This window comes from Bombus fervidus, chromosome 10, assembly GCF_041682495.2.
Source record: "Bombus fervidus isolate BK054 chromosome 10, iyBomFerv1, whole genome shotgun sequence".
In the NCBI taxonomy this organism is placed as follows: domain Eukaryota; kingdom Metazoa; phylum Arthropoda; class Insecta; order Hymenoptera; family Apidae; genus Bombus; species Bombus fervidus.
In genome coordinates this window covers 6,197,935-6,222,903 of record NC_091526.1, presented here as the reverse complement: position 1 = coordinate 6,222,903, position 24,969 = coordinate 6,197,935, and the positions used below count along the sequence as shown (strand labels likewise).

Below are 24,969 nucleotides of genomic sequence, written 5' to 3'. Positions count from 1 at the left end.
GATGAACGCCGGTGCCAATTTTTGTCATTTGGCTTCTGGTAATTTCAACTATCGAAACTGTTATAATTATGTATACGATGTAAAGAATTACGAAGATAAGAAGAAAGGAGAACGATCTCATCTTGCGTACTTCGTTGAACAAGATTAAATAGTTGTACATATTGAATGTAATGTCAATGAACATTATTGTTAACATGGCTTCGATTTGCATGCTACACGTGCTATTCAGTAGCTGAACGACTTCGCTCATCTCTAGATGTTGCTTTTTAAGAGTCCTCAACTTCGACAACAATAAAGGATTCTTCTGCATATGATAGACTCTTCTGAGTAGATGGGGCTCATCATTGACTAGAATTTCCTTCACTTTCACTAAAGAATCGTTTATGTATTTAAAACATACATTTAGCACGTATACGTTGTTTGTGTACAAGTTAGTCAGTACGGTGACACCGAAAAAAGTATACCAACTGGTGTAACCAAAAATATAATTTCTGTAGAAGTAGATGATGTGTGGAATGTAGCTCATTAGTGGTATCAAGAACAGAGTATCTTTTATCAGAATTCCTGTAGCCACTTCACAAAAAATTTCTGAAGGCAGTATACGAGAAACGTTCGAGACGCGATTCATCACTCGGATCATTGACCTACTTTTAACATAATTCGTAATGAAAATCATGGAACCGCAGCATAATATTAAATTATAATGCAATTTAGATGTCACTGTCAACAAATTCTCTGAAACAACGTTTATTTCGTACAGAGCGAAAGATGCGCAGGTCAAATAAATAATGATGGAGATTGTAGAGAAAACGGAGTATGATTTCGAGTATACGAGTTTCGATGATTCGAATTTGCATGGTAAAAATCCCATGAAACGATTGATGAAAGCAGTAAAACTTATTAATGATATGTAACTATCGAAGTACGACGACCATGATTTACACTTTTTAACTGATCTTCTCTCGAATTTCGTTGATCGATTATACATTTTAAGAACTTGAGCTAAAACAATATGGTTTTCAGTAATTTTTTATGTAAATATTTAGATTCTTCACGAAACAAGCGAAACTATATTTTTTATACGAAAGTTACGTTCGCCTTCGAAATCGTTTTATACTGTCCTGAAGGAAAAATATCTCTTATCGTAAAAAGTGTAAATGTTATCGTTTGTTGAATAATAATGAAATTTAATCAATTCTACTTGAATCAAATTCAATCATCTGAAGCAAAAGAATAATACAATCCACTAATGGAAGGTGCTTCGTAACATAAAAGGCTTGCAGGAAATATGGTAGTAATAGCATTATCGCGATTAAAATTGATCGATGAAGCGAAATGAAAGTAATTCATGATGCACTATTTATCAATTTTATTTCTTACTTCGTGTTTTTATCAGCTGTGAAATGTTTTTTATTGAAAATATTTTAAAAGATAACAATATCTTTGAAGAGGGGCTTCATTAGAATATTTAGAATCGTTATTTTGGTTATTATCTGATTTTTATATTCGTTACAAAGCTAGAATTAGTATTAATGATAAGTTGAGTCATAATAACATATGTATGTATGTTTCGTTTATGAAAAGTACTACGATAGTGGAAACATTCGTGTTAAAGTTACTCACTAGAATAAGTTTATCAATTCAAATTATATCTTTTGACGTCATTACTTTGTGCGTAGTTTATGTGTCAGTTTCCTGTAGTTAATATTGTGACTAAATATAGTAGTCTGTTATTTGCATTATAGTTTGATAAAAAAAATCATTTTCTATTGTTGAAAGGAATATACAGTTTTGAGTTGGAAGAGAGAAGAGTTCAGACACATTTAAATAAGTTTGTCATTTTTTATCGCTTATACATACGCTATAACCATTCTATTACAATTACACATAATTTAATTATTTTGTTACATATAATCAACATAAATTAATAATAAAGAAACTTCGCAAATTTAATAAATAAATCTGTAATTTTTTAACAAATTGTACAATATTAATAATATTATATAAGGAACTGTAAGTACTAATCATAGAAATATGTATTATTCGTATATAATTTTAAAAAGAAATTATATTATTATGCTTTATATTATTATTTTAAATAAATATGTTTGCATAATTTACATATATTTATATAATTCGCATAATGTTTACAATAATCGTTTACTACATGTTTAAACTGGTTCAAACATAAACAACTACAAGTTGACCTACAACTGTTGACAACTACAACCTATGAATAGTTACATTTTTCGGAGCCGAATGCATTTGTTTTGAATAGGTTATGTTTACTTCTCACTGAAACCCCTTGTGCAATTTGAAGTATAAGTAAATAATTAGTAGAATTCTATGAATTAATTTTAATAAGATATAGTAATTGCTATTTCTTATGTTCTTATCATGAAACATCATATAATAGTCGCTTAAATAGTAATTTCTCAATAATGAATTCATGTAATTTATTTAAAGGTTTGTACAAAGAAACATCATGAGTAATAACGATATTGATAAAGGAATAATTACTTATATTTATTTAGAAAATTTTGTGTAAGTACTGATTAAACATTCTTTTTTAATACTTATAAAGAAATAATAGTTTAAATGTATAAAATCTTCTTTTATTACAGGACTTATGATAAAGTTTGTGTAAAACCTGGTAGGAACTTAAATGTTATTATTGGCCCTAATGGCACTGGTAAATCGACAATTGTTTGTGCGATTGTACTTGGATTGGGAGGTAAACCTACCACCATTGGTCGAGCCACTCATGTCACGGATTATATAAAAAGAGGATGTGAAGAAGCAGAGATTGAAATTCATCTTAAAAATGGAAAAAGCAACGATATTGTTATTCGAAGAATATTTAACAAATCCGGGAAATCTTTCTGGTTTCTTGATAATAGACAAACGGGTATTAAAGAAATACAGGAACTAACAGCAAGTCTTAACATACAGGTATGTGTATATAAGAAATATTCATTTAAATAAAAATTACTTTCACTTTTTAACTTTCAGGTAGATAATCTTTGCCAATTCCTCCCTCAAGATAAAGTACAAGATTTTTCAAAGATGAATGCACAAGAATTGTTAGAAAATACAGAGAGATCTGTTTGTAGTCCCATTATAGTCGAACGTCACAAAAACTTGATACAATATAGGATAGACCATAAGAATTTAGAGAAACAAATTGAAAGTAAGAAAAAGTTGCTAGAATCGAAAACTCAGATTTACGATAGTTTAAAAGAAAGTGTCAGTAGTATAAAAGAAAAGAAATTAATAAAGGAGAAAATTTTACATTTGAAACAGAAGAAAGCATGGATACTATATGAACAAAAACGTAAAGAACTAGTTAAGGTAGGAACACAAAATTATAAAAGTAATGATTACGTGATCGTTACATGATTATTTGGATCTATATTTTTATGATTCAATCATTACTCCATATACGTAATTATTTTATAATTGCTAATGTTTGCAGTTAAAAGACATGAAGGATGCTGCACAAGCTGAAGTGGCACATTTAGAAGCGGAAATAAAGCCTGTTAATGATGCAATAGCAGGAATGAAGTCAGAAATTCAATCGCTTCAAACTTGTCTTTTAGACCATGTAAGATCACATAGTTTGAACAAAAAAAAGATAATATATATTCTATGTTTTTTACAATTTTAGAAAAATAAAATCAGGATCAAAGATATGAAACTGAAGAAAATGATAGACAATATTGTAGACTATGAAAATAATGTTAAAGACTGCGAAAATTCATGCAAGCAAAGAATTCAAATAGAAGAGGCTCGAGATCACGACATTGATATTGCGCAGAAACAAAAAAAAAAACTTGATAACGATTTATTGCTAATGTTAAATGATATTGAATCTGGTTTGTTCTATTTTAATTATGCTATATTTTGGGATAATATATTTTAAGACAATATAAAACTTTCAGAATATACTATATTTTACAGAGGAAATTTTAATGAAACAGCGCCAAGAAATAATATCCGCCATAGAAAAGAAAAGGAATATCATTAATATGTTAGTAAGCCAAGCTTCAGAATCAAAACAAAAAGAAGACCAGCTAAACCTTGAAATTGCATGTAAATTTTATTTAAATTATTTTATTTTATTAAAATTACTTTTGTTGCTTTTAAATATAATAAAATACAATTTTCAGCTCATGAAGCAGAACTACAAGCTCTTAATATTGAAGCAAAACGATTACAATTGTTAAGAGAGAGAAGTGTTGATACATATAAAGCAGTGCAGTGGCTAAGGGAAAATCGTAACAAATTTTCAAATATGATACATGAACCTATATTACTTAACATAAACGTGAAGGAAGCTTCTTACGCGAAGTATTTGGAAAATATCATTCCATTTCGGGACATGATAGCATTTGTTTGTGAAGATAAACAAGATATGAACATGTTGTTGCATTACTTAAGGGACGAGCAGAATTTACAAATAAACGTTGTACATTCCGATCCTGCGAAAGATGTTTCTATGAATCCAATTGTTCCATTGCAACACATTAAACAATTTGGCTTTACTCATTACTTAGTATCGCTGATTGAAGCTCCGAGCACGATCATGAAATATTTAGTGTCTATGTATAATTTAAACAATATACCCATAGGAAAAAATCAAGTTGATGATAACATCGATCGTATACCTAACGATATACGTTGTTACTTTAGTCGTAAGTAAATTGATATACGTTAGTATATTGCAATGAATAGAATTGAGATCATTATTTCTTAATTTTATTTCTTAGAAAATAATGTATATATGGTAAATAGATCTAAGTACACTGGAGAAAAGTCTATCGGAATGCAACCAGTATCGGGTACAGGAATGTTATCTATTGTGTTAGATAGATCAAAAATGTTAAACATTGAAGAAAAGTTTGTTGATATTTTTATTTGATAAAGTTATAATATTTTGAATAAGTTATAATTAAAATATTCTTCCAGATTGAAAGTATTACGAGAGAAGAAAAACAAGGAAAGTAATAAAGTTAAACAGCTTGATGAGCAAGTACATGAACAAAATAAAATGTTAGATAAAATAAAAGCTATCAGAAACAAATATCAGCAAGATCTTCAACAAGTACAAACTCTGAGATCTAAAATATATATAGTGGAGAAAAAAGTTGTAGATTTACAAAATGGGAGAACCACTGTTGAAGAAATAAAAAAATCTTCTACTAAAGAAATAAAGGTTCTATTAAAGATTAAATAATTTTTTGTATTATTAAGAAAAACAATATATATATATATATATATATATATATGTATATATGTATGTATGTATATATGTATATATGTGTGTATTTATAAATTCCACAGAAAATTATGGAGAAGCAAATAAAAATGTATAAGGCATACAATACTGAATTAGTAGAGTCTGTTAAATGCATTATGGACAGTGAGACAACCGACTATGTATTAACATTGCGTAATCGATTTTTAAGAGTGAAAATAAACAATTCTCATGATTTGAGAGAGCGACTCAAGGGAGCAGAAGATAAAGTGAAGCAATTATGCCAGGAATTACAACCTCTGAAGTACGAAGTACAAAGAATTTTTAATCAAGCATTGCAAATTACCAATGGTATCAGTGCCTCGGACAGTGCGTTTGCACCCATAAAAAAGATATTCAATAAATTGCCGCCGACCATAGAGGAAATTAATAATGAATTGAATATCGCGCAAGCAAAAATGTTTTGTATGGGAAATAATATAGACGGAGAAAATGTGAGCTTCAAAAGATTACAGTTAAATATGAGTTTGTAAATAAAAGATAAATAAAAGATGAATTGGTTATCCACTTTAATTTCAGATATTACAAGAATATGAGCAAGTAGAACAAAATATAAACGAATTAAAAGATTTGATTCAGAGTAAAACACAAGAATTACAAAAAACTACACAAAATATAGAATCGTTACGAAAAGAATGGTTAACGTCTTTATCACAAACCATTGAAAAAATTAATTCTAATTTCAGTATGTATTTCTCAGCAATGGATTGTGCTGGTGAGGTTGTGTTGGCACAACCGGAGAATCATGTGAGTTACCATTAAATAAAATAGATGATATACTTATTATTTGAGAACTTAGAAAGATCTCAATGCTTATAGATGGAATTTGATCAGTATGGTCTCAAGATTAGGGTAAAATTCAGAAATACCGACCAATTACAAGAATTAACAAGATATCATCAAAGTGGTGGAGAAAGAGCTGTAACCACTGCTATTTATATGATTGCACTTCAGGAATTGTCAAGAGTACCATTTCGCTGTGTTGATGAAATTAATCAGGTATTCTTATTGAATTTTATACAATTAGCGTTTTATTCTAACATTTCTGTTTCATCACAGGGCATGGATGCTGTGAATGAAAGAAGAGTATTTAATTTGCTTGTGAAAATGACTGGACGAGCAAATAGTTCTCAGTATTTTTTACTCACACCAAAGGTAGTGTATGTTAATCATTTTCTATACAATTATACAAATAATTGACCTAATAACGATATCAAATTTATTTTTATCTAGTTACTACCGGATTTACAATATTCAGAGACAGTGACAGTCCATTGTGTGTTCAATGGAGCGTTCATGATCAATCATACAGAATTTGATACAGAAAAGTATTGTGAGTTCATTGTTAGGGCAATAGAATATACGGATGACGATTAACAATTAAAATGTTTTGTTATGTCTAACTACTACATGTACTATAATGTTTATGTCAAAAATGTAGTTACACAGAATATTACAGATATATTTTTCTGGATATTTGAAACGTGAGTGAATTCTATGACAAAAAAATATATATATACACATATATTTTATTGATACCTTATCATACAAGTATCTAGTCATTTTAGGTGATTATTATTCACTTCCTCCCCTTCTTCTTCTTCTTCTTCTTCTTTTGTGCTTCGGGCCAAGGGAATCCTCTACACTTCAATACATCCATAATATTATGGCAAGTATAATAAGCATTTTCCATGACCTCTTCATTAAAGATATCCATAGTAAATTTTGCTCTTCCTCCACTCTTTCTTGATCTTTTTGTTCCCTTATTTTTACCACCATTGTTCTTGCTGTGCTTGCCGTTTCTACCCTTCTTTTCATTCTTGCCATTATTTTTGGCCATTTTCTTTTTACTCTTTCCTCGCATCTTATCCTTCAGTTGGATGAATTAATACAAGTAGTTTTGTAAAAGATGATTCAAATTACAACATAAAATTCTATATCATTTCTAAGCATCTTAATAACGAGAAACATCGCCGAATTATTATATCATCCTATATGTAAGTCGTTACTAGATACGTGGTTATTTCAATAATGGTTGCTATGACACAGACACATATACACACATCGATAATTTCAACTCTTTTGCAACGATGTATTTCAAATATCTGAGAATTACGACGTAAAAGAGTACATGCGATCGTTTATCAGTTATATCGCATAATATTTCCGTTGGAAGCAAATTACAATTCAAAGTATTGGTTTTTCAATGAATTTTTCAATTATGGGAGTGTCATGCACTCTTTTTAAACTACCTCAAGTATCACTTGATACTTGTTAATCATCAATCTTCATTCATTTTTTCAAAAACATTTGATATATCATATATAAAAAATACACTTATGGACAGTTAAACAAATTGAAGTAACAAATTATTCACGTTTTATTATATTTGGTAAACTGATTAAAATAAGATAACTTTCATAGGCTAAAATATTTTCAAAGATGTGAATGATTTAAATGACATTATCAAAAGAAATCAGCAAATATAATATAATATTTGGCAAAAATTAAATGTTATAATATCTCAATATATCGTGGCTCCCAGGGTAAGATACATGCATAAAACTCGCGTGGCAGTCACTGCGTTAATAATTATTAAAAATATTTTAAAATACGAAGCTGCAAAACCAACCACTCTGCACAACGCGATTTTTAAAACTGTGCAACAATCGCATTTTGTGACATCGACCCGTAAAATAGAAATCGTTTCCGCATCGACTAATTATCGAAGTATCGATCCAGCTAATAGACCGAACAACCTTGACTTTAACCTTAATTATGGCCCAAGAATTCCTATAGTGTTGTCAAATAATATAACGGGTCAGTGACACGATATTTCGCGATTACCTTCGTGAATCGTTCGCAGCCTCGAAAAAGATTCGACCGTGCTCCAAAAACGCGAATAGAATCGTTTTGCCGTAAGGGGACAATGTACGGACGTCCTTATCAAAGTATAGTCGCTTTCCATTATTCATGTGTGAGAAATATAAAAATTTAATTATATAGTAATCGTGGAGACATTCATTTATTTGTTCGTTACAGTGAGATATTTTAAAGTGAAAACTATAAAATAAGGTAAATATCATCGGATACAGAATGATGGAGTTAGATACACACACTCAATTAATAAAAATAATAAAACAAAATTGCTTCTTTCAAAGAAAAAGATTGTACTATAAAATTTTTTCACCACTTACGTATAGTAATTTTAATTTCAACATAACATAATTCAGTAAATTATACTCGTAACAATTTTTGTTGGCATTGAATTATAGAGTTGAAGTGGCAAATGATGGAAGTGAAGATTCTCAATGTAAATAAAAAATATTGGTTTAAAGTTGATATATAGTGACTATAAAAAGTATTCGCACATACCCTTATTTTCCAATAAAACGATAAATTATCAGGTCCCATATTTCATTTTCATAGCATCAAATTTTTAAAATTCTATAAAAGTACTACTAAATGGTACAAAATTTAATATACTTGAGCCTAATTAATTAGTATGTAAATACTATATTACAAATATAATGATGTGCAAATACTTTTTTTGGATACTGTACATGATTTTAGCTGTTCCTAACAATAGCTCTAGGTACTAAATTCACTTATTCTAGCACTTACAACAATTTATATTCTTTTCCATGAAGAAAGATATTTTTTACTCTCTGGATACTTGACATCATTTTTTGTTTAAACTCTTCAGTTATAGCCAACATTAAAATTTATGAGTAAATATTACATGCAAAAATTCAAAGCCAATTTCTACCTTGTATCTGTACATTTAGCGATATAGTTTAAAAAATTATTACGCGTAACTTTTTGAGAGGAGAAAAGAAAGAGAGGAAAGTAGTGCCATATCGCTAGTAGGATTCTAAATAACAGCGAATGCGAACTAACGCCGCGAACCAACTGCGATTCGCGGCATTCGAGACACAACTCTCTGACCGTGTACGTATGTACATATATATAAGCAGACCATCTGAAAATTTAACTTGTGTTTTGGAATCGTCTATCTAGCTGGGTCTGATTTTTTGCTCCCATAATCCGAATCGAAGTTTCGACCGACGCGGACAGATGGAGGTTCCGTGAACTTAACTATGTGTACATTGATAGGCACGCGCAAATCGACCGTCAAGTGCCGGTAAAACAAACGCGGAATACAGTCGCAAACAGTCCTCGCGGCAAGTATCACGTATTTTGTGCATCGCCGACTCAGTAGCGACCGAAGGTCCTTCGTATTCCTCCAGCATACATACATATACATATATCATTGCACAAGGGAGCAACCAATCAACCTAAACATTCCTTTTCGTACGTCAATATCCACTCGGTATTGGCGTGGAACGTAAAAAGGAAGAAATCGAATTTTTGTGGCGTAAGCAACAGAGAACCATGTCCACGGCGCTGTTAGCCGTATTCGCCGTGATCCTGTGTATCCTGTTCAGGATATTAAACGTAAACAGTGCACCGCAGAAGCCATTGATCGTCTGTCAAGATCAGTCATTCCTAACGACGATCCTTAAAATCGCTCCTGTCATCACAGAACCGTAAGTTTTCCAACGATCTTTCTTTTTTCATTTCATCAATTATTTCACTACTAGCAAAACTCCAGATTCTGAATCTCGCTGCATAATGTTCATGGGAGAAAGTGAGGTTAGGTTAACTCCGTACGCCGGATATTTTTCTTGCTTGCATACAAATAAGTAACCACACGTGACAAATTTTACACAATGGACCTTTTATTTTTTAATCAGATTTATACTTGTTAAATTCTCGATAGCGAAATGTCTCGAATACGATTTACCGACCGATAAGCCCGAAAATTCGCGAAACTTGTCAGGCACGATTGAATGGTAAGTTTTATTTTAATCGTTTAGCACGGGCCTGATCTAGTTTTCACTAATAGACAATGACCCTCTCAATTTACGTAATTACATCACTTAATACGCGTTATAGAAAACTTAATGTCAACCCCATTGTACCACGGTCACATTCCTCTGATAATATCTTTTGTAATCTATATAATATAGATAGTAAACCAGTACGTGTCTCTCTTACAGTTTGTCATTCATTATTTTATTAAAAAACTGCAAATATTTATGTATTTTTTCTATCTAACTTCCATCTTGTAAATTAAATTTACAAAAATACGAATGTGCATAAATATCCTTAATCTAGTTATTAATAATAAACACCTGTAAGAAAAGCATAAATAAGTTTTAGTAACCTTATATTGTTAAATACACCTCCTGAACATAAAATATGTTCTCATTCACAAAAATGGGAATACAAGAAAAAAAAGTTTAGTAATTTACTTCAATTTCTTTGTGCAAGTCTGTATTAACTTTAACCAGTTCCTTCAAAATAGTATGCGTTTTAAAAATATTCTTCCGCCATAAAATAATTATAATTATACATCATATACATTAGTGTCGCTATAATCAGTGATTCAAAATTACTGTAACATTAATCCGGAGAAGTATCTCACCTTGTTTAGATATTTACAAATCAAAATACATGTAAAATTAAAATTTCATCTTGAATAAATCTCATTGAAATTTTGGACAAAATTATCGTGAGAAGAGGTAAAGTAGATAAATCGAATCGAGATGATATAATTTGGAAAAGGATGCAGACAGTGTAATCGTTAGCATTGTTCTATCATTTTTAGTATTGCATAATGTCTTGTTCTGCTCTTGGCTATGACCTCACTGGATAAATGGCTTAAGTATGTTTGCATCACATTTATCAGAACACTGCAACGAACTCTACACATTGTTGTTGAGAGCTTATCTGAAATTAAAGCAAATCGTACTTAAAGCGTCGTTTTATTAATACAAATGTCTTTGGAATTACACAGACAAAGAGTGGAATAATCCAACGACCGTATCTGTAAAGAAAATAACAAATTACGGTTCATATCGAAATTTTCAAGGAACCAATAATTCATCGATCATGTTCTGGATTAAAATAAAGAAGGCGTATGCAAGTTGAACTGGTCACTTATATATCCAAACATGAGCTCGCTGGAAAAATGTAGCAGTTCTTTTCTGAAAAAAAAAAAAAAAATGATTCACCGAAACGGACGTATCAGAGCAAGTTGAACGTTCAATGAGTTATCATTACATGAGATTTATGCATTTGATCGTATAACTTTCTACGTATTTTACCGTAAATCGATTTTATATATTAAAGAAATCTTGAAAATATTTATATCAGGACGCTTTTTAAATATCAATATTTCTGAAAGAAGATTACGTGTAATAAACAGGAGATAATTACAACAGTGGTAGATCTCTTAAATAGTTCAGTTCAAGAAACTGAAAAAAAGAACGATTCTTCTGTTCCATTTTATTATTAGTAGAATCGTATTGTTATATACGTTAGGAGACTTATTTCTTATGTTCTACGAAAGACTTAAACCATAGATTATAGCGTGCAAGAAAAAACGTAATTTTTCATGTAATCGCGACCTCATTAATTCCAAGAAGAAACAAAATTCATATATTTACATATGTATTTTTAGAACTTTGTGATATGACACTCGCCAAAGACTGCATTGGTTTCATATTCTTCTGATTGCGGATGCAAATGCTTTCCGTGATATCTTCGATTCCAGAAAAGACGACGTTGACTAATAATAAGCTATTCAACCGACGCATTTCCACAGAGAGACTTCCTTCACTTTATCGAGTGATCGCGTTTCTTAACAATCTCGTTGTATTCGCTTTTACTTTTGTAGAACGAAATCCCTTTTCGTAATGCTATGCATTTACATACTATGGAATCATCTTCAATGGCAGAGTTTCACATCATGACGATCGAAAGTCGTTCCAGTGATCGAACCCTGATTGAACGAGTTAATTTCCAAAAGATAGACAGGAAATTGATAATTACCTCGATTCTCTCAGCCCCTTCTCTCTCCTGCAAACCGAATCGTGTACATACTGAATTGTCAATTACTTACTATTGCACAATTTGTTTCTGGTTATGTGGATTTAACGACTATTGTTATACTCCAATTTCAATAAAATCCTTGTACATATAAGTTATAAATATTGTGGATAATCGTCAGCTTTCTGCGTTGGATATTTAAACATCTGCACTCGGGCAAGCTATTTCCTTTAATTAAAAAATTGTGACAAATTCTTTGTCTTATCTCTTTCTTGTAATTTTTTAGATGAACCTCCCTCGATGAAAAATGATGGCGTAACGTTAGAAAGAAATTTTAGTTGGTAGAAAAGGATGTTCACCTTTTGACCATCATAAATCGGAAAGAAATTTTCCAAAACGATAAGGTGTCGTTCTCGTGATACGTTTTCCCGCGAATAAACAGTCGTCTACATTTATCGCTCGATTTTGATACGTAACAACCTGTCGCACGAATCGTTATCGTAACACATAAAAAAATAAAAAAGCGAACTTAATACCCGCCTTTGATCGATTATACGCTGGTCGTGACTGCAAGCAGCAGCAAATGTTGTAAAACGTACGTAACTTCGTTACATACGAGTACGAAGAGAAGATTGATAGCGAGAAACGTATAATTCCTTCCATTAACGGCCGTCCAGCTTCTAATTAAAAATTTAACGACCTGTCTTATTAATTACATTCGTGTGAATCGTAAAAGCCCTCTCTGTCATCGTGATTGTTTGCGACCACTTGCTAAAAAGAATTCTTATAGTAAAGAAAAATATATCTCAAGAGCAATCTCGTTAAATCGTAAACACATAATTCTATTTATTTAATCGCAGGAGACTTGAAACACTTCACGAATGCATATTCATAATTTAAAAGGGACGAAGAGAATTTCACCTTTTTCTTCGATCAATCTGTGCGCGACAGCGAAATTTTACTCTGTTGCGTGACATTCTGAATTTCATTTACCTCAACACGCAACAGAAAGTCGCGATATTTTAATCGTAAAACGATTTTTGCTCGTTGTATCTTTGATTTGTCAACGATGATTATCTTTATAAGTAATGCTACTTTCCAGCACCATTATTATCATACTTCTAATTAAATGATAGGAAATTTTAAATTACACTAACTCGTAAAGACAGAAGAAAAATACTTGACGTACTTACTGTTGGTTGAAGAGATACGACGAGATTGTAAATTAATACGTTACATGGTGACACACGTTGATCTAGTCGCACGTATATGTACGTAGTTAGTAGCTGGAATCTCGGTCTGCAGAAGTCATTTATATGATTGGCATATGAGATTTCTTTGTAATATATATGCATTACGTGAAAAGTAGAAAATCGCGTATTTCTAAAATCCCAATTTACCAAACTGTATACTGTAAACAATTTTTTCAAGTATATTGCAAAGAAAGGAAGAATCCTGAATTTAATGATACAATTGTAGAAAATATCCTTTACTCAGTATATTCCGTTATATGTCACCGATGGCTATTTCGGTTGTTGAATCATACAAGCAAACTTTGATGATTTCATCATAAGCATTATACATATCTCTTCCACCGACGGCCACATACTTATGACGTGTTGATATCGAAGAATGCTTCGCACGTATCGTATTAGCGAAGAAGTAATTAAAAAGGAATGTCAAACCTGTAAAATTTTCCTTACGTTCGCAGCAATTGGGCGTTCACAAAGAATGTGGCCTTTATCTTTCCTCAAAAGGATAGCACATTACCCACTGAAGTAAGTAGAAATCGATGTAAAATTTTACATCTGATCTACTTTGGTTCGTAAGGTCGTAAATAATTCCTCCGAAAAAGTCATTGTCCTCGTTTGAATAGTACAATTTATTTAATATCTAGGTGAAAAACGTAGGCATTCTTGGATCAGGCTACGATGCCCCTAAGGAAACCTTTCCACAGGAAAATAATAACCGCGATCTTCTTTGCCGTGCCATTAACGGGCCAGGTTATATTTTCCACCAGTACTGACTGCTTGATGCCAGTAATTTTTACGGCTTCGTATATGCTCCACTGATCCACTAGCGATTCTTTCTTTGTACATTGCAACGAAGAAGTTTAATGTTTCGCTGTCACGTTTAACTTCGCTTTTACTCCCGGTAAAAATTGCGTAGAATTGCTACGAAAGAAGAGAAACACACTTTCACGTGCGTTGAATGGTTGTTTCCTGGCCTGGTAGAATTGAAGAATGAATTAAACACGAGCCTGCGTGCACATAGTATACCATAGATCCAGATCAACGAGTCGAAAAAGAAATTGAGTTGCGCGGGTTAGTAAGTCAGAGATGTACAAAGTGTGGAAGAAATTTTACGCTTGGTTATTAACCGCATATACTTATCCCTAAAATAGTTTATGACTGCTTTCGAATTACCACCGTGACCTGTTTTCCATCTTTTGCTACAGTGATTAGTAGTTTTCTCAGTTTTACTTTTTCTTACGATTTTTTACCTTTCAAAAACTGCTTAAATTCTTAAGACATAAAAGCTGCTTAAGTTTCTTGGTACTGCAGGGAAGTAGTGGTTTATGATTAGACTACCCATTCATGCGACAATGTACATTTTCCACAAATTGAATACAAAATAGATTAAATAGAGATCTACTCTGCGTGTTTTGCTTTTACTTATTACGTGATTTTTAAATATTCTCCGTTTCCTCGTGATACTACGAAGTATAAACTGGTAAACTGCAAATTTAGAAGAGATAAATTATATGTAAATATCGGATAATATCATTACACAGTAACAAGGGAAATGAAGTGCTCTGTGTACGTTTGTAACTTCATCGGAAGTAGCTTTGAGATGTAAATCGTTTGTTAACTCGCTACTTATGAACTTTGATTATATTCCAAGCGCCTTCGAGATGTGAATCGTATCGCGAAATTGAAAATGCATCTTGTGTAAGATTTGTTCGCTTGGAAACTAGGTGAAGTTGCCGTTCGTGATATGTTTCAATGATAAAAATATTACATCACGCTCGTTTATGTATTTCAGGTACAAACCAACAAGGCTATGGGGTTTCAGTGGCCATGTACAGACCATCGTCCACAGTATTATTGGTCGCGTCCGTTGCCCTTGGCCGATTGGAGAACGAGTGTACATAGGACTTCCGGATGAGACCACTCTCACTTACGATCTTTATCAACCACTAACTAACGATTACGAAGGTCTGTTCCACTGAAAATTTTAAATCATAAGAAGATACTATGAAAAATTCATATTGAAGTTCTATTGGTTGCAACTGAAAAAAACTGTATAATTTGCTAGTTTTCTTCGCTTATCTTATGTTGAATATGGATGTATGCATCCGTAGAGTGATGTAATAGAGCACAGTTCGATTATTTGTTTTGATGATTGAGTTTTAACTAACGTAATTTCGACTTTGACTTTCTTTGATCATTCAACTCTCACACTTGCAGCTAAAAGTTCAATAAAGATTAAAGATTGAAAGCGCTATGTCTGAAACAAAGGATAGCCTACGAATCAATACAGTCCCCTATAGGAATGCAAATCATTCTGACTCTATCATACCAATTGAAGATTAAAGAAACCTTGACCAGATAGTTTGTTGTAACACGGTATAGATTAAATAGTTTTCGCGATTTTGAAGCGTGTTATAACTGATAAACTTGCTATATAATTAAAGTTAACGTTTCTTGGTAAAAAGATAAGGAGGCTTAATAAAACTAATAAAGTTTAATGGTCGAGTGAAGCAATCTATACGTATATCTATACGGTGTGTGTGTGTGTGTGTGTGTGTGTGTGTGTGTGTGTGTGTGTGTGTGTCCAATCATAGATAGATGATATTCTACATCATGGTATTCTTTGAATATAATTGCAATGAATAATGTCAATATTTAGCATACATATTAAGCTTATGAAGAGATATCTGTTGGTATAACAATATCGACATGTTAATGAGTCATTTGAAGAGTCTTTGGCTTTCATCTAAAGGAAGGAAAATATTAATTTGTTTTAGGAATAAGAATGAACCTCTGTACTCTGCATGTATATCAATTCGATATAATATTTTATATTTTATTTTACTACAGATGATGTAACAATTGCCATCTGTCCTGGGATTTGTAATAGTTCTGAAAGTGTTTATATCAGAACTTTCGTACATTTTGCACAGTGCCATGGGTACCGATGTGCAGTACTTAATCACGTTGGAGTCCTTTCTAGTGTCAAGATCACTGCACCGCGAATTTTTACGTACGGTACGTGTATATACGCAATAGCATATTATTATGGAAATACTAGTACGTTTACAATATTACCAAGCTAAATTAACGACTTTATACTCTAATCATTATTTACGTGCATTTCGACCTTGCAATACTTTTTATGTTGACTTTTATTTATCTGTGTTCAATTTTATTATTTTTTCTATTTATTGTTATCTTTATTACTGAAGAAAGAATCAATTGTAACTTATTTGATTTGTATTCTCATACGTATCATTGTTAATTATGAATTATATTGTTTTATTAATCTGTTGATTGATGAAAATATTACAGAAAAAGAGAACGATGCAGAGAATTTTTTTCTATCTTCCGAAGAAGTTGTCTGGTATAACTTCCAGTAATTTCTAGAAGAACACTATTTTTGCGTGGTTGTCTTGAATGATATATATTAATAGAGCCTACTTTGTGAGAGTCTCAAAGATTTCGAGAGGTTTAATCGAGATGGTGTTAATTGAATTTATGATTGACATTTAGCTCGATCTGCATATTACAGGTCACACCGATGATTATCACATGATGCTACAAAGTTTGATGGAGAAGCATCCGAATACAAAAATAATTTGCATTGGCTTTAGCTTGGGCGGCAACCTTGTGACCAAGTACTTAGGAGAACGAAGATCGAATAAGTTATCTAATATAATCGGTGGCATATCTATTTGCCAAGGATATAATGCCATTGAGTAAGTACATATCATTTTTTCATAAATAAATTTCTTACGAAAAATGATGACTGTGAAAAATGACTTACTTATAGACTTCTTGCTTTCTGTTCAATTTATGTATAGAGGTACAAAGTTCCTACTTAACTGGCAGAATTTTCGACGTTTCTACCTGTATATAATGACAGAATCTGTGAAGAATATTATACTTAAACATAAAAATATCTTGTTATCTGAGGAAGTTAAACAAAAGTATAATCTAAACGAATGGGATATCATATCTGCTGCAACTTTACCGGAACTTGATGAAGCATACACTAGAAAAGTAAAATATTTCTTAACATAGTATAAATATTATTAGATACCAATTTATGCTTCAATTATATTAATTTATATATTAATTATTGTATAGCTCCACAACTTCAGATCCGTGAAAGAAATGTACAAGTGGAGCAGCTCTTTGTTTTATTTAGATAACATTACGACACCTATGGTATTCATCAACGCATTGGATGATCCCATTGTACCTGAGATGTTACTGGAACCTATCAAGGAACATGCCAGTGTGTACTAGCAATCATTATGCATTTACAACTCATCACAGTTTTATAAACATTTTGTATCATTTTTCTGTTTCAGGAACTCGTCCAAACACGTTGTATGTGGAACTGGCTCACGGCGGACATTTGGGATTTTATGAAGGTGGTCTCCTGTATCCAAACCCCATAACATGGCTAGACCGTACACTGGTCTCTCTCGTAGGGTCTCTCACATTAGCACAAGCGGATAAATTATTGAAAGCCTCTTAACGTAATTTAATTTCACTGTCATCATTACTTTGTGAGTAATGCATTCTTAGCTGTGAAGCAGCAACAACTCGTATTTGTGATCTTATTTAAAGATTTTAAATTCGAACTTAATTCGAGCATCAAGGAATTACAACGGATACACGTTAAGCGTGAAATCAAGTGTGCACGATTTCAAGATTCTTGGGATCCTGTTCATTGCAAGCGCGAATTCGAGCAAGCGAATTGAGTTTAAATTATATTTCTTAAGATCGTCTTGAAAAAGTATACATAGTTTCGATAACATGATTTATATTTATATTTTTTCGATATCTTGGCTATTGACGCTTCATACTCGGGGATCTTTGATAAGTCAGCTTGATAAAAGGATGTCATTACAAAATTGTACACTGAAGACGGTTGGCTTTGGAGGCGCGTTAGAGATTAATAAAAGCTCGATTGACTGAAAATAGGGATTCGGATTAAATTTTTAAAAGTTAAGAAAAAGAAAAGGAATGAATCAATTTATGTGTAGATTTTGGAAAGCCAACAATTCTATCAAAGATACTGAGCACGACACTTCTAAAATATGCATAATAAAGAAAGCTTTGTTCGCCCAATAATGGAATCACTTGAATTAATAAACTGCAGGATTTATTTGTGCGTCATACTATAAGTATATGGATCGTTTCACATGATATACACATCTGAGATAATTCTATTACTATATATAAATATTCGTTGTTTGTTTATAACAATAACAGACGCGCTACTTTGCATAAACATATCTAACGTATATTTTTTATACATTTATTCAGCATCTTCGAAGCAACATGATGAATTTTTGGATCCAATTTATAAATCTATATTCTTCTTGTGGTAAAACATCAACAACTATTACATATCCTAATAGACAACCGGTTGAATAATTCTTGAGAAACATTATCTTCTCATTTTTTAAAACACGATATTTTTGTTATACAATTGAAAATTCTTTCTTAATTAGTATTTTAGATGCTGTAGCAACCTATAATCTTTCTCTATGTCTACATGATGAGTGTCATGTATAATCTTCATGAAGTTTTATCCTAGCGACTAATAAAGATGCTCAAACATAAACCAGAATAATATTTCTTGAATGATATATCTCGTGTTAGAGGAAATGTTCATTTTTAATGTTCGTGTTAGTAATTCACGTGATTCCATATACATTGGGCGAGTAAATTCGATATTTGAGCAAATATTACTACTTTCTATTTCACTTAGTGATTCAGATATATCTTGCAAATGTTCTACAATGAATTCTTCAAAATTCTCAGTTAATTGTACAAAAAAATATTGGAGACATTCTTCTATATCATTAACAAAAATATAGAACATAAATAACTCAAATGAGATGTCCTATATATTACAACAAAAAATATAATAATTGCATGGGACGGAGTAAATTCAGTGAATGCTTACGTGACGTAAGAATAATGGAAAAAAAATTAAAAACAAGGGCTATCGAACTTTAACCCAAAAACATTATATTTACATATCTTCTTTCAATAATGTGGGGCAGATATTAACCCATTGGGGATAACGTCTGTGCACTGTACGGAGTATGGACTTCCGTTTCGTTCCCTGCAGCCAAAGTCCGTACGGACCACAGCGCCATGCGGGCATTTTATACATCGCATCACTTTACGTATATTGCTGACACGATATATTTTTATCCTAATTGTGATTTCGGATTTTGTCTAGAAAAATATATCACACTGTACTAGATTATTAAAATGACAAACTAACTGAGGAAATTATGTCGTTAACTAATTTTGCAAACCAGATGTGTTTCAAAGATGTACAAAAACTTGATTCATTCTTAATTCATCTTAGAAATGTAAGTATATATTGCAAAATATCGATCACATGAAAATAAATCGCGAATCTTGCGGTATCTTTGATGGGTTAATTTAGACATAATTTATCACAAAGACAGCATAGTAAACACTATTAGCATGAAACACATACATTAAAGAATATATTTTTTCTATAACTATTGTATATGTTCGTCATCTTTTTGTCAATTATTTATATCATATGCATTTTCATACTAATGAAATTTATGAATTTGTATATCATAAATTGCATTTAAAATAAAACGCAAAAGAATTTTGCGTTTTACCGAATATTAATACTTTTCTCCTGTTTTTTGTTTTTCTGACAAAGTAACTAATACAGTAAGAAGTTATGCTCTACAAGTATATGATTGATTATAATTAAACTATATTATTTTGCATAAAAAGACACTCAAAATAAAATTACTGACATTTTCGAATATAAAAATCTATAACCTTAATTTCAGTTCTTTATATTCGGGACAAAAAGATACAAAAGATGTTGGTCCAATTATAATATCTTTCACAAACTTAAACGTTAATAATATTAAGGTAAATCATCGAAATATCGGTCTGGAACAATTGAATGTATTCTAACTTTCTACGAATATTGTTTGCGATCGTCTATGAACATTCTCATGAAATAACACAAGACAATAATGTTACTGATGCACGTTCGTGCAGTGAAGAATCTAGGTGTAGAATTACTTATATATCATGATCACGACTTTAAGTTATTTATTTCTTCAGAAATAGAACTTTAGCGTTGGTGCAATTATAATTGTTAGATATTTAATAATCATCGTTTTGTTATTATTAATATATTTTGCAATCATAATAATATATTTAACCTTGTATATATTGGTACTAATAAAACTACGAGGGTTTATACCACATTGGTATACGACATGCATACGTCGTAGTTTTTCAGCTATTTATAATATACGATCTATCGAGCAAATGGAAGCAAATAAATTATTGTAAATAACCATAAAATTCATTACCATACGCGCACATTGATTTCGCAAAATTTTGGCAATTCTTTTTAATAACGTCCCATTTGCAATACAACAATCGTTCCATAGCAAATTGATTTTACAACTCTTTATAAATAAGGCTAAATAATAAATATGAAACTATTACGTATATTTTAGAATGTGATTGACAGCCGAGTCAATAGTATTTATATAAACACGATGTGCTTACAATAGAGAGTGCCTTAAGTTATGTTCTGCTATCATGATTCTTTGATCACCTGAACGAGGTTTCCTCATAATAAAAATTCATAATAATTGAATCCTATAAAAAACTAATTTTTGTTTATATGTGCTCAGTGTAACTCGTTGATATATTAGTAAGATAATGAGAGAGGAAATCTTAAACGAAGCTAAATAATCTTGCGAGGTTGCTGCGAACAGTTTGTACTTTCGCTTGGCGAATTAAGCATTTACAGTCTCTCGATTGCAGTTTGTAACGAAATAAGTTGTCTGCACTTTAAATAAATCGTTTCCACGGATAGGTATACGCTTGATAATTTGTGTGGCAAATCCTCGTGTTAGCATTTTATGTGTAACTTTGGAACTGTTGGATTGTGAGAAATTGAGTTTATCATTTGTATAGTATTAGCTATACATGGTGCAATAATTAATGTATTTCTTAAACATGTACTTACATATATTGCACATGTATATTGAACAATATTTTGCATACAATAATACTTTTCTACGTGATGTTTATAACGAAAAGAATAATTATCTATTTTGAAGTCATTACCCTGCGTGTAATTTAATTCAAGGATACACACGATATAGTGTTATCGAATGATTATTAAAAGAGCAATAAACATACTTTTTGCTTCATTAATTACAGTGAAACAGTATGTAAACAAATCCATCGCCCTGTCCAAAAGAAATATCCAATTTTTGGACTAATCGATAAATTATATCGTAAAATTTATCTCAAGAGGAAAAAAAAAGTTTTAAGTCTCTCGATTATCTCAATGCTTTTAATTATAATTAAGCCCCAAATATTCCTATGCTATAAATTTAAATTTATACGACGTTAATTGGAAAAAACAGAAAAGGCAAACAGAGTCGTTTCATACCAAAATCTAAAATAGTAAAACAAGTCCGAGGCGCTGTAATTGGAACGTTGATAGTTGAACAAACATCAGTCTTATATATTCAAGGAATCTATGGAGGTTATTACCAGTGGTAGGAATCGTCTTGGTAGAAAAGATCAGCCAGTAGAGTGCAAACAGTCGAGGCGATCGGATCGCTGGTACTAGCTTTCCTGTGCAACTGAGCAGAGCAGCATTCGCCGGATATAGATCAACGATCATGAAGGAATTCATTTTTCCATTCATAGTATTGCTTGCCTACGCTGCCGCGAATGTCGCCTTTCCACGTGTTAATTATACAATCCTTCGGAACGAAATATTGAAGCACGAAGAACGACTGATGATAGGCGCCAATTTGACTCTAAACGACGATGAAAAGGCCGCCAACAAAGTTCTAATGAAAGCAAAGCAAGAAGAAATGAATGCTGGTTTGTTTGCTGTTTAAAACGTTCATAATGTCTCGAAACATTTATGCTTCGATTGATAGATTATGCGACGAAATAGAAACCTCAATTCTATTCAGCTTTGCGCGTTTAATTTGTAAATAAACAACATGGTATCGGTAATCATTGGAATCTTGTTATTCAACGATTTTACGAATCGACGTACTGTTTGTCTCTCCTGGACAATAAAAATCGTCTGCTGATCCATTTTTCTTTGTTTTCATTCTTACTTTAATTGTCTTCGCGGGGAAAGTCACGCGGATTGAAATGATCTTTTATTGTCTCATTTTTTTTTATCTCCATTGTTTTATAGATCTATTAAATTCTCGCAGGTTTCAAAGATCCTACTCAGTATGCCCCTGCACGGAACTTCCTCGAAGCGAAGAAGGACATCGAGAGATCGAAGGTCTTCCAACTACTTCGTCGTATGCCCAAAGGAGCGGTGCTCCATGTACACGACACTTCTCTCGTTAACGTCGATTACTTGTATCATAACATCACATTCCGCGACAATTTGTACGTCTGCCTCGACGAAGGAGCCGTTAGATTGCACTTCTTCCGAGTACCTGACAAATCATGCGACTGGCAGCTCCTGAAGAAGGTACGCGAAGACCCTAAACAAGGCCGCCAGGTAAACGATATGATCAGGAGCAAGATGACGATGGAGTGTGACAATCCTGCGTTTGCCTATCCAAACGTTAACCAGGCGTGGCGGAAGTTTACGAGTATATTCTCATTCATCGACCCCTTACTAACGTACAAACCTGTTTACGAGGAACATTTCCTCCAAGGTTTGGAAGAACTATACGAAGATAACATAATGTATCTTGAGCTTAGATCCACCTTGCCAGATTTGTACGATTTCGATGGCACGCAGTACCAACCAGAAGATTTGGTCGGTATCTATGAGAATCTTACTCAAAGGTACTTTATTTTTCTTTCTATTCATAGAAAACGTAGCAGCGACCATACTGTTGATGTTCTCTATCGTGTGTTTATTTTGATTAAATCGAGAAATCAAAATTATGTGGGAAACATTCAAAAAACGCAAACGCTTTGATAAAATTTAAGTAAACAGAGAATGAGATCGTGATTAATTACCAATAAATTACTTTACTACCTGCAGATTTAAGGAGAAACATCCGGACTTCATAGGAGCCAAATTGATCTACGCCCCAGTGCGATCTGCTGATTATAAAACAGCGGAATATTATATAAAAACTTTGAAAAGAATAAAAATGCTGTATCCTAATTTTGTGGCTGGATTTGATCTAGTCGGACAGGAAGATTTGGGACACACGCTTGAGTATTTCGCAGATTTATTGAAAACCGTTGAAGAACATAATATTAGTTTCTTCTTCCACGCAGGTGAAACAAATTGGTTGGGAGCTTCTACCGACGAAAACCTCGTTGATGCTATTTTACTAAATACCAAACGTATTGGTCACGGGTAAGAAAAGTTTATAGTATGCGAAATTTTATAATTGCTATTAATGAATAATTATATATTAGCAAGGCAATTAGACATCTTAGTATCTAAAGATTTACACTATGATTTTTTCATGTAATAAATCGTTTCGTATTGATTAGGATATCTATAAAGATTAAACAAATATCGATGAAATCGCGATAAGAATTATATATTTTGAGACATATCTGAGGAATTTGAAAGTTCTTTCCCTATTGAAGAACTCCAATCTAATAATAAAAATCGCTTATCTTATCATTTTATCCAGTTTGTAGAGAAAAGCGAAAGGTTACAAATATAAAAGAGAAAATTTTCAAACATTGACAATTTATAGCATAACTTTCAGAAATTCTTATTTCCATTTTGTATAATTTTTATCTAGATACGCGTTGACCTCTCATCCCTTCCTCTTGGAACTGGTCAGAAAGATGAATATCGCTATCGAAATAAATCCGATCTCCAATCAAGTTTTAAAACTTGTCGATGACCTCCGAAATCACGCTGTTAGACCGATGTTCTCTGGAGGATATCCAGTGGTGATATCCAACGATGATCCTGGATTATGGGGTGTAAAGGGTCTCAGCTACGACTTTTACGAAGGCTTTATGGCACTCATGTCGATGCACGCTGATCTCAGAAGTCTCAAACAATTGGCATGGAACTCACTTGCCTATAGTACTCTGCATGACTCTGAGATGCAGAAAGCGTTACATATCTGGGAAAGAAAATGGCAGACATTCATCAAGGACATAGTATCTGAAAATTATTAAAACCATAAATGAATAAACGACGAATGGTTAATTAATAAATAATTAAACAAAAAGCAACACTAGTTTTTTTCAATAAAATTTGTAAGAAATAGATAATCCTTCTTGTTGCTGAAATGCAATTTAAACGATTCTGTGATTAGTTAACGGCTCGCAATTATTATCACGCGTACAATCGTACGTCCGTTAATTCATGTTTCACGCATGACCGTCTCGAGCATTGCTTAACGCCAACTGATGTTGAATTGTTGATAAAACCAGTTCCCTGCATAATATCTTTCATCCAAAGATAAAGCAACGCGATTTACGCACCACAGACGTTTCTGTGAGTTCTTT

At 32.1% G+C, this 24,969-nt stretch overlaps 4 protein-coding genes and 2 long non-coding RNA genes across 14 annotated transcripts; 4 read left to right on the top strand and 2 right to left on the bottom strand.

The window, feature by feature from the left end:
* Positions 1 to 1,691: 1,691 nt before the first annotated feature.
* Smc5 (structural maintenance of chromosomes 5) lies at positions 1,692 to 7,781 on the top strand. Of its 3 annotated transcripts, none has more exons than XM_072011418.1 (15): positions 1,692 to 2,013; positions 2,467 to 2,544; positions 2,625 to 2,952; positions 3,013 to 3,351; positions 3,476 to 3,604; positions 3,668 to 3,875; positions 3,961 to 4,092; positions 4,170 to 4,694; positions 4,770 to 4,899; positions 4,969 to 5,215; positions 5,344 to 5,751; positions 5,837 to 6,064; positions 6,137 to 6,316; positions 6,377 to 6,472; positions 6,551 to 7,781. In XM_072011418.1, the coding sequence occupies exons 2-15, from the start codon at positions 2,486 to 2,488 to the stop codon at positions 6,692 to 6,694; spliced, it is 3,153 nt and encodes a 1,050-aa protein (XP_071867519.1). In that variant the 5' UTR covers positions 1,692 to 2,013; positions 2,467 to 2,485; the 3' UTR covers positions 6,695 to 7,781. The 3 variants fall into 3 exon arrangements, with proteins under 3 accessions (XP_071867519.1, XP_071867517.1, XP_071867520.1); XM_072011419.1 differs by lacking the exon at positions 1,692 to 2,013 and adding an exon at positions 2,279 to 2,325; XM_072011416.1 differs by lacking the exon at positions 1,692 to 2,013 and having other exon boundaries at positions 2,239 to 2,544.
* Positions 6,897 to 7,181, bottom strand: LOC141445838 (uncharacterized). The gene has a single exon (XM_074111920.1). It carries the CDS (start codon positions 7,179 to 7,181, stop codon positions 6,897 to 6,899), a length of 285 nt encoding a protein of 94 aa, XP_073968021.1.
* A 1,362-nt stretch (positions 7,782 to 9,143) lies between the features above and the next one.
* Hydr2 (abhydrolase domain-containing protein 2) lies at positions 9,144 to 18,011 on the top strand. Its single transcript, XM_072011433.1, has 7 exons — positions 9,144 to 9,867; positions 15,260 to 15,432; positions 16,318 to 16,485; positions 17,006 to 17,192; positions 17,298 to 17,496; positions 17,584 to 17,734; positions 17,811 to 18,011. Exons 1-7 carry the CDS (start codon positions 9,713 to 9,715, stop codon positions 17,978 to 17,980), a joined length of 1,203 nt encoding a protein of 400 aa, XP_071867534.1. The 5' UTR covers positions 9,144 to 9,712; the 3' UTR covers positions 17,981 to 18,011.
* On the bottom strand, positions 11,869 to 22,072 carry LOC139991407 (uncharacterized). 7 transcript variants are annotated; one of them, XR_011800833.1, is made up of 3 exons: positions 21,941 to 22,072; positions 13,408 to 14,388; positions 11,869 to 13,335 (listed from the first exon to the last, which is right to left on the bottom strand). It is a non-coding gene; the product is annotated as an uncharacterized lncRNA (long non-coding RNA). The 7 variants fall into 7 exon arrangements; XR_011800834.1 differs by lacking the exon at positions 21,941 to 22,072 and having other exon boundaries at positions 11,869 to 12,985; positions 13,136 to 13,335; positions 13,408 to 14,840; XR_011800831.1 differs by lacking the exon at positions 21,941 to 22,072 and having other exon boundaries at positions 13,408 to 13,625; positions 13,900 to 14,840.
* LOC139991410 (uncharacterized) lies at positions 15,440 to 16,192 on the top strand. The gene is made up of 2 exons (XR_011800836.1): positions 15,440 to 16,027; positions 16,062 to 16,192. It is a non-coding gene; the product is annotated as an uncharacterized lncRNA (long non-coding RNA).
* On the top strand, positions 22,023 to 24,780 carry LOC139991402 (adenosine deaminase). The gene is made up of 4 exons (XM_072011430.1): positions 22,023 to 22,383; positions 22,731 to 23,322; positions 23,525 to 23,848; positions 24,249 to 24,780. The coding sequence occupies exons 1-4, from the start codon at positions 22,176 to 22,178 to the stop codon at positions 24,634 to 24,636; spliced, it is 1,512 nt and encodes a 503-aa protein (XP_071867531.1). The 5' UTR covers positions 22,023 to 22,175; the 3' UTR covers positions 24,637 to 24,780.
* The last annotated feature ends 189 nt before the right edge of the window (positions 24,781 to 24,969 follow it).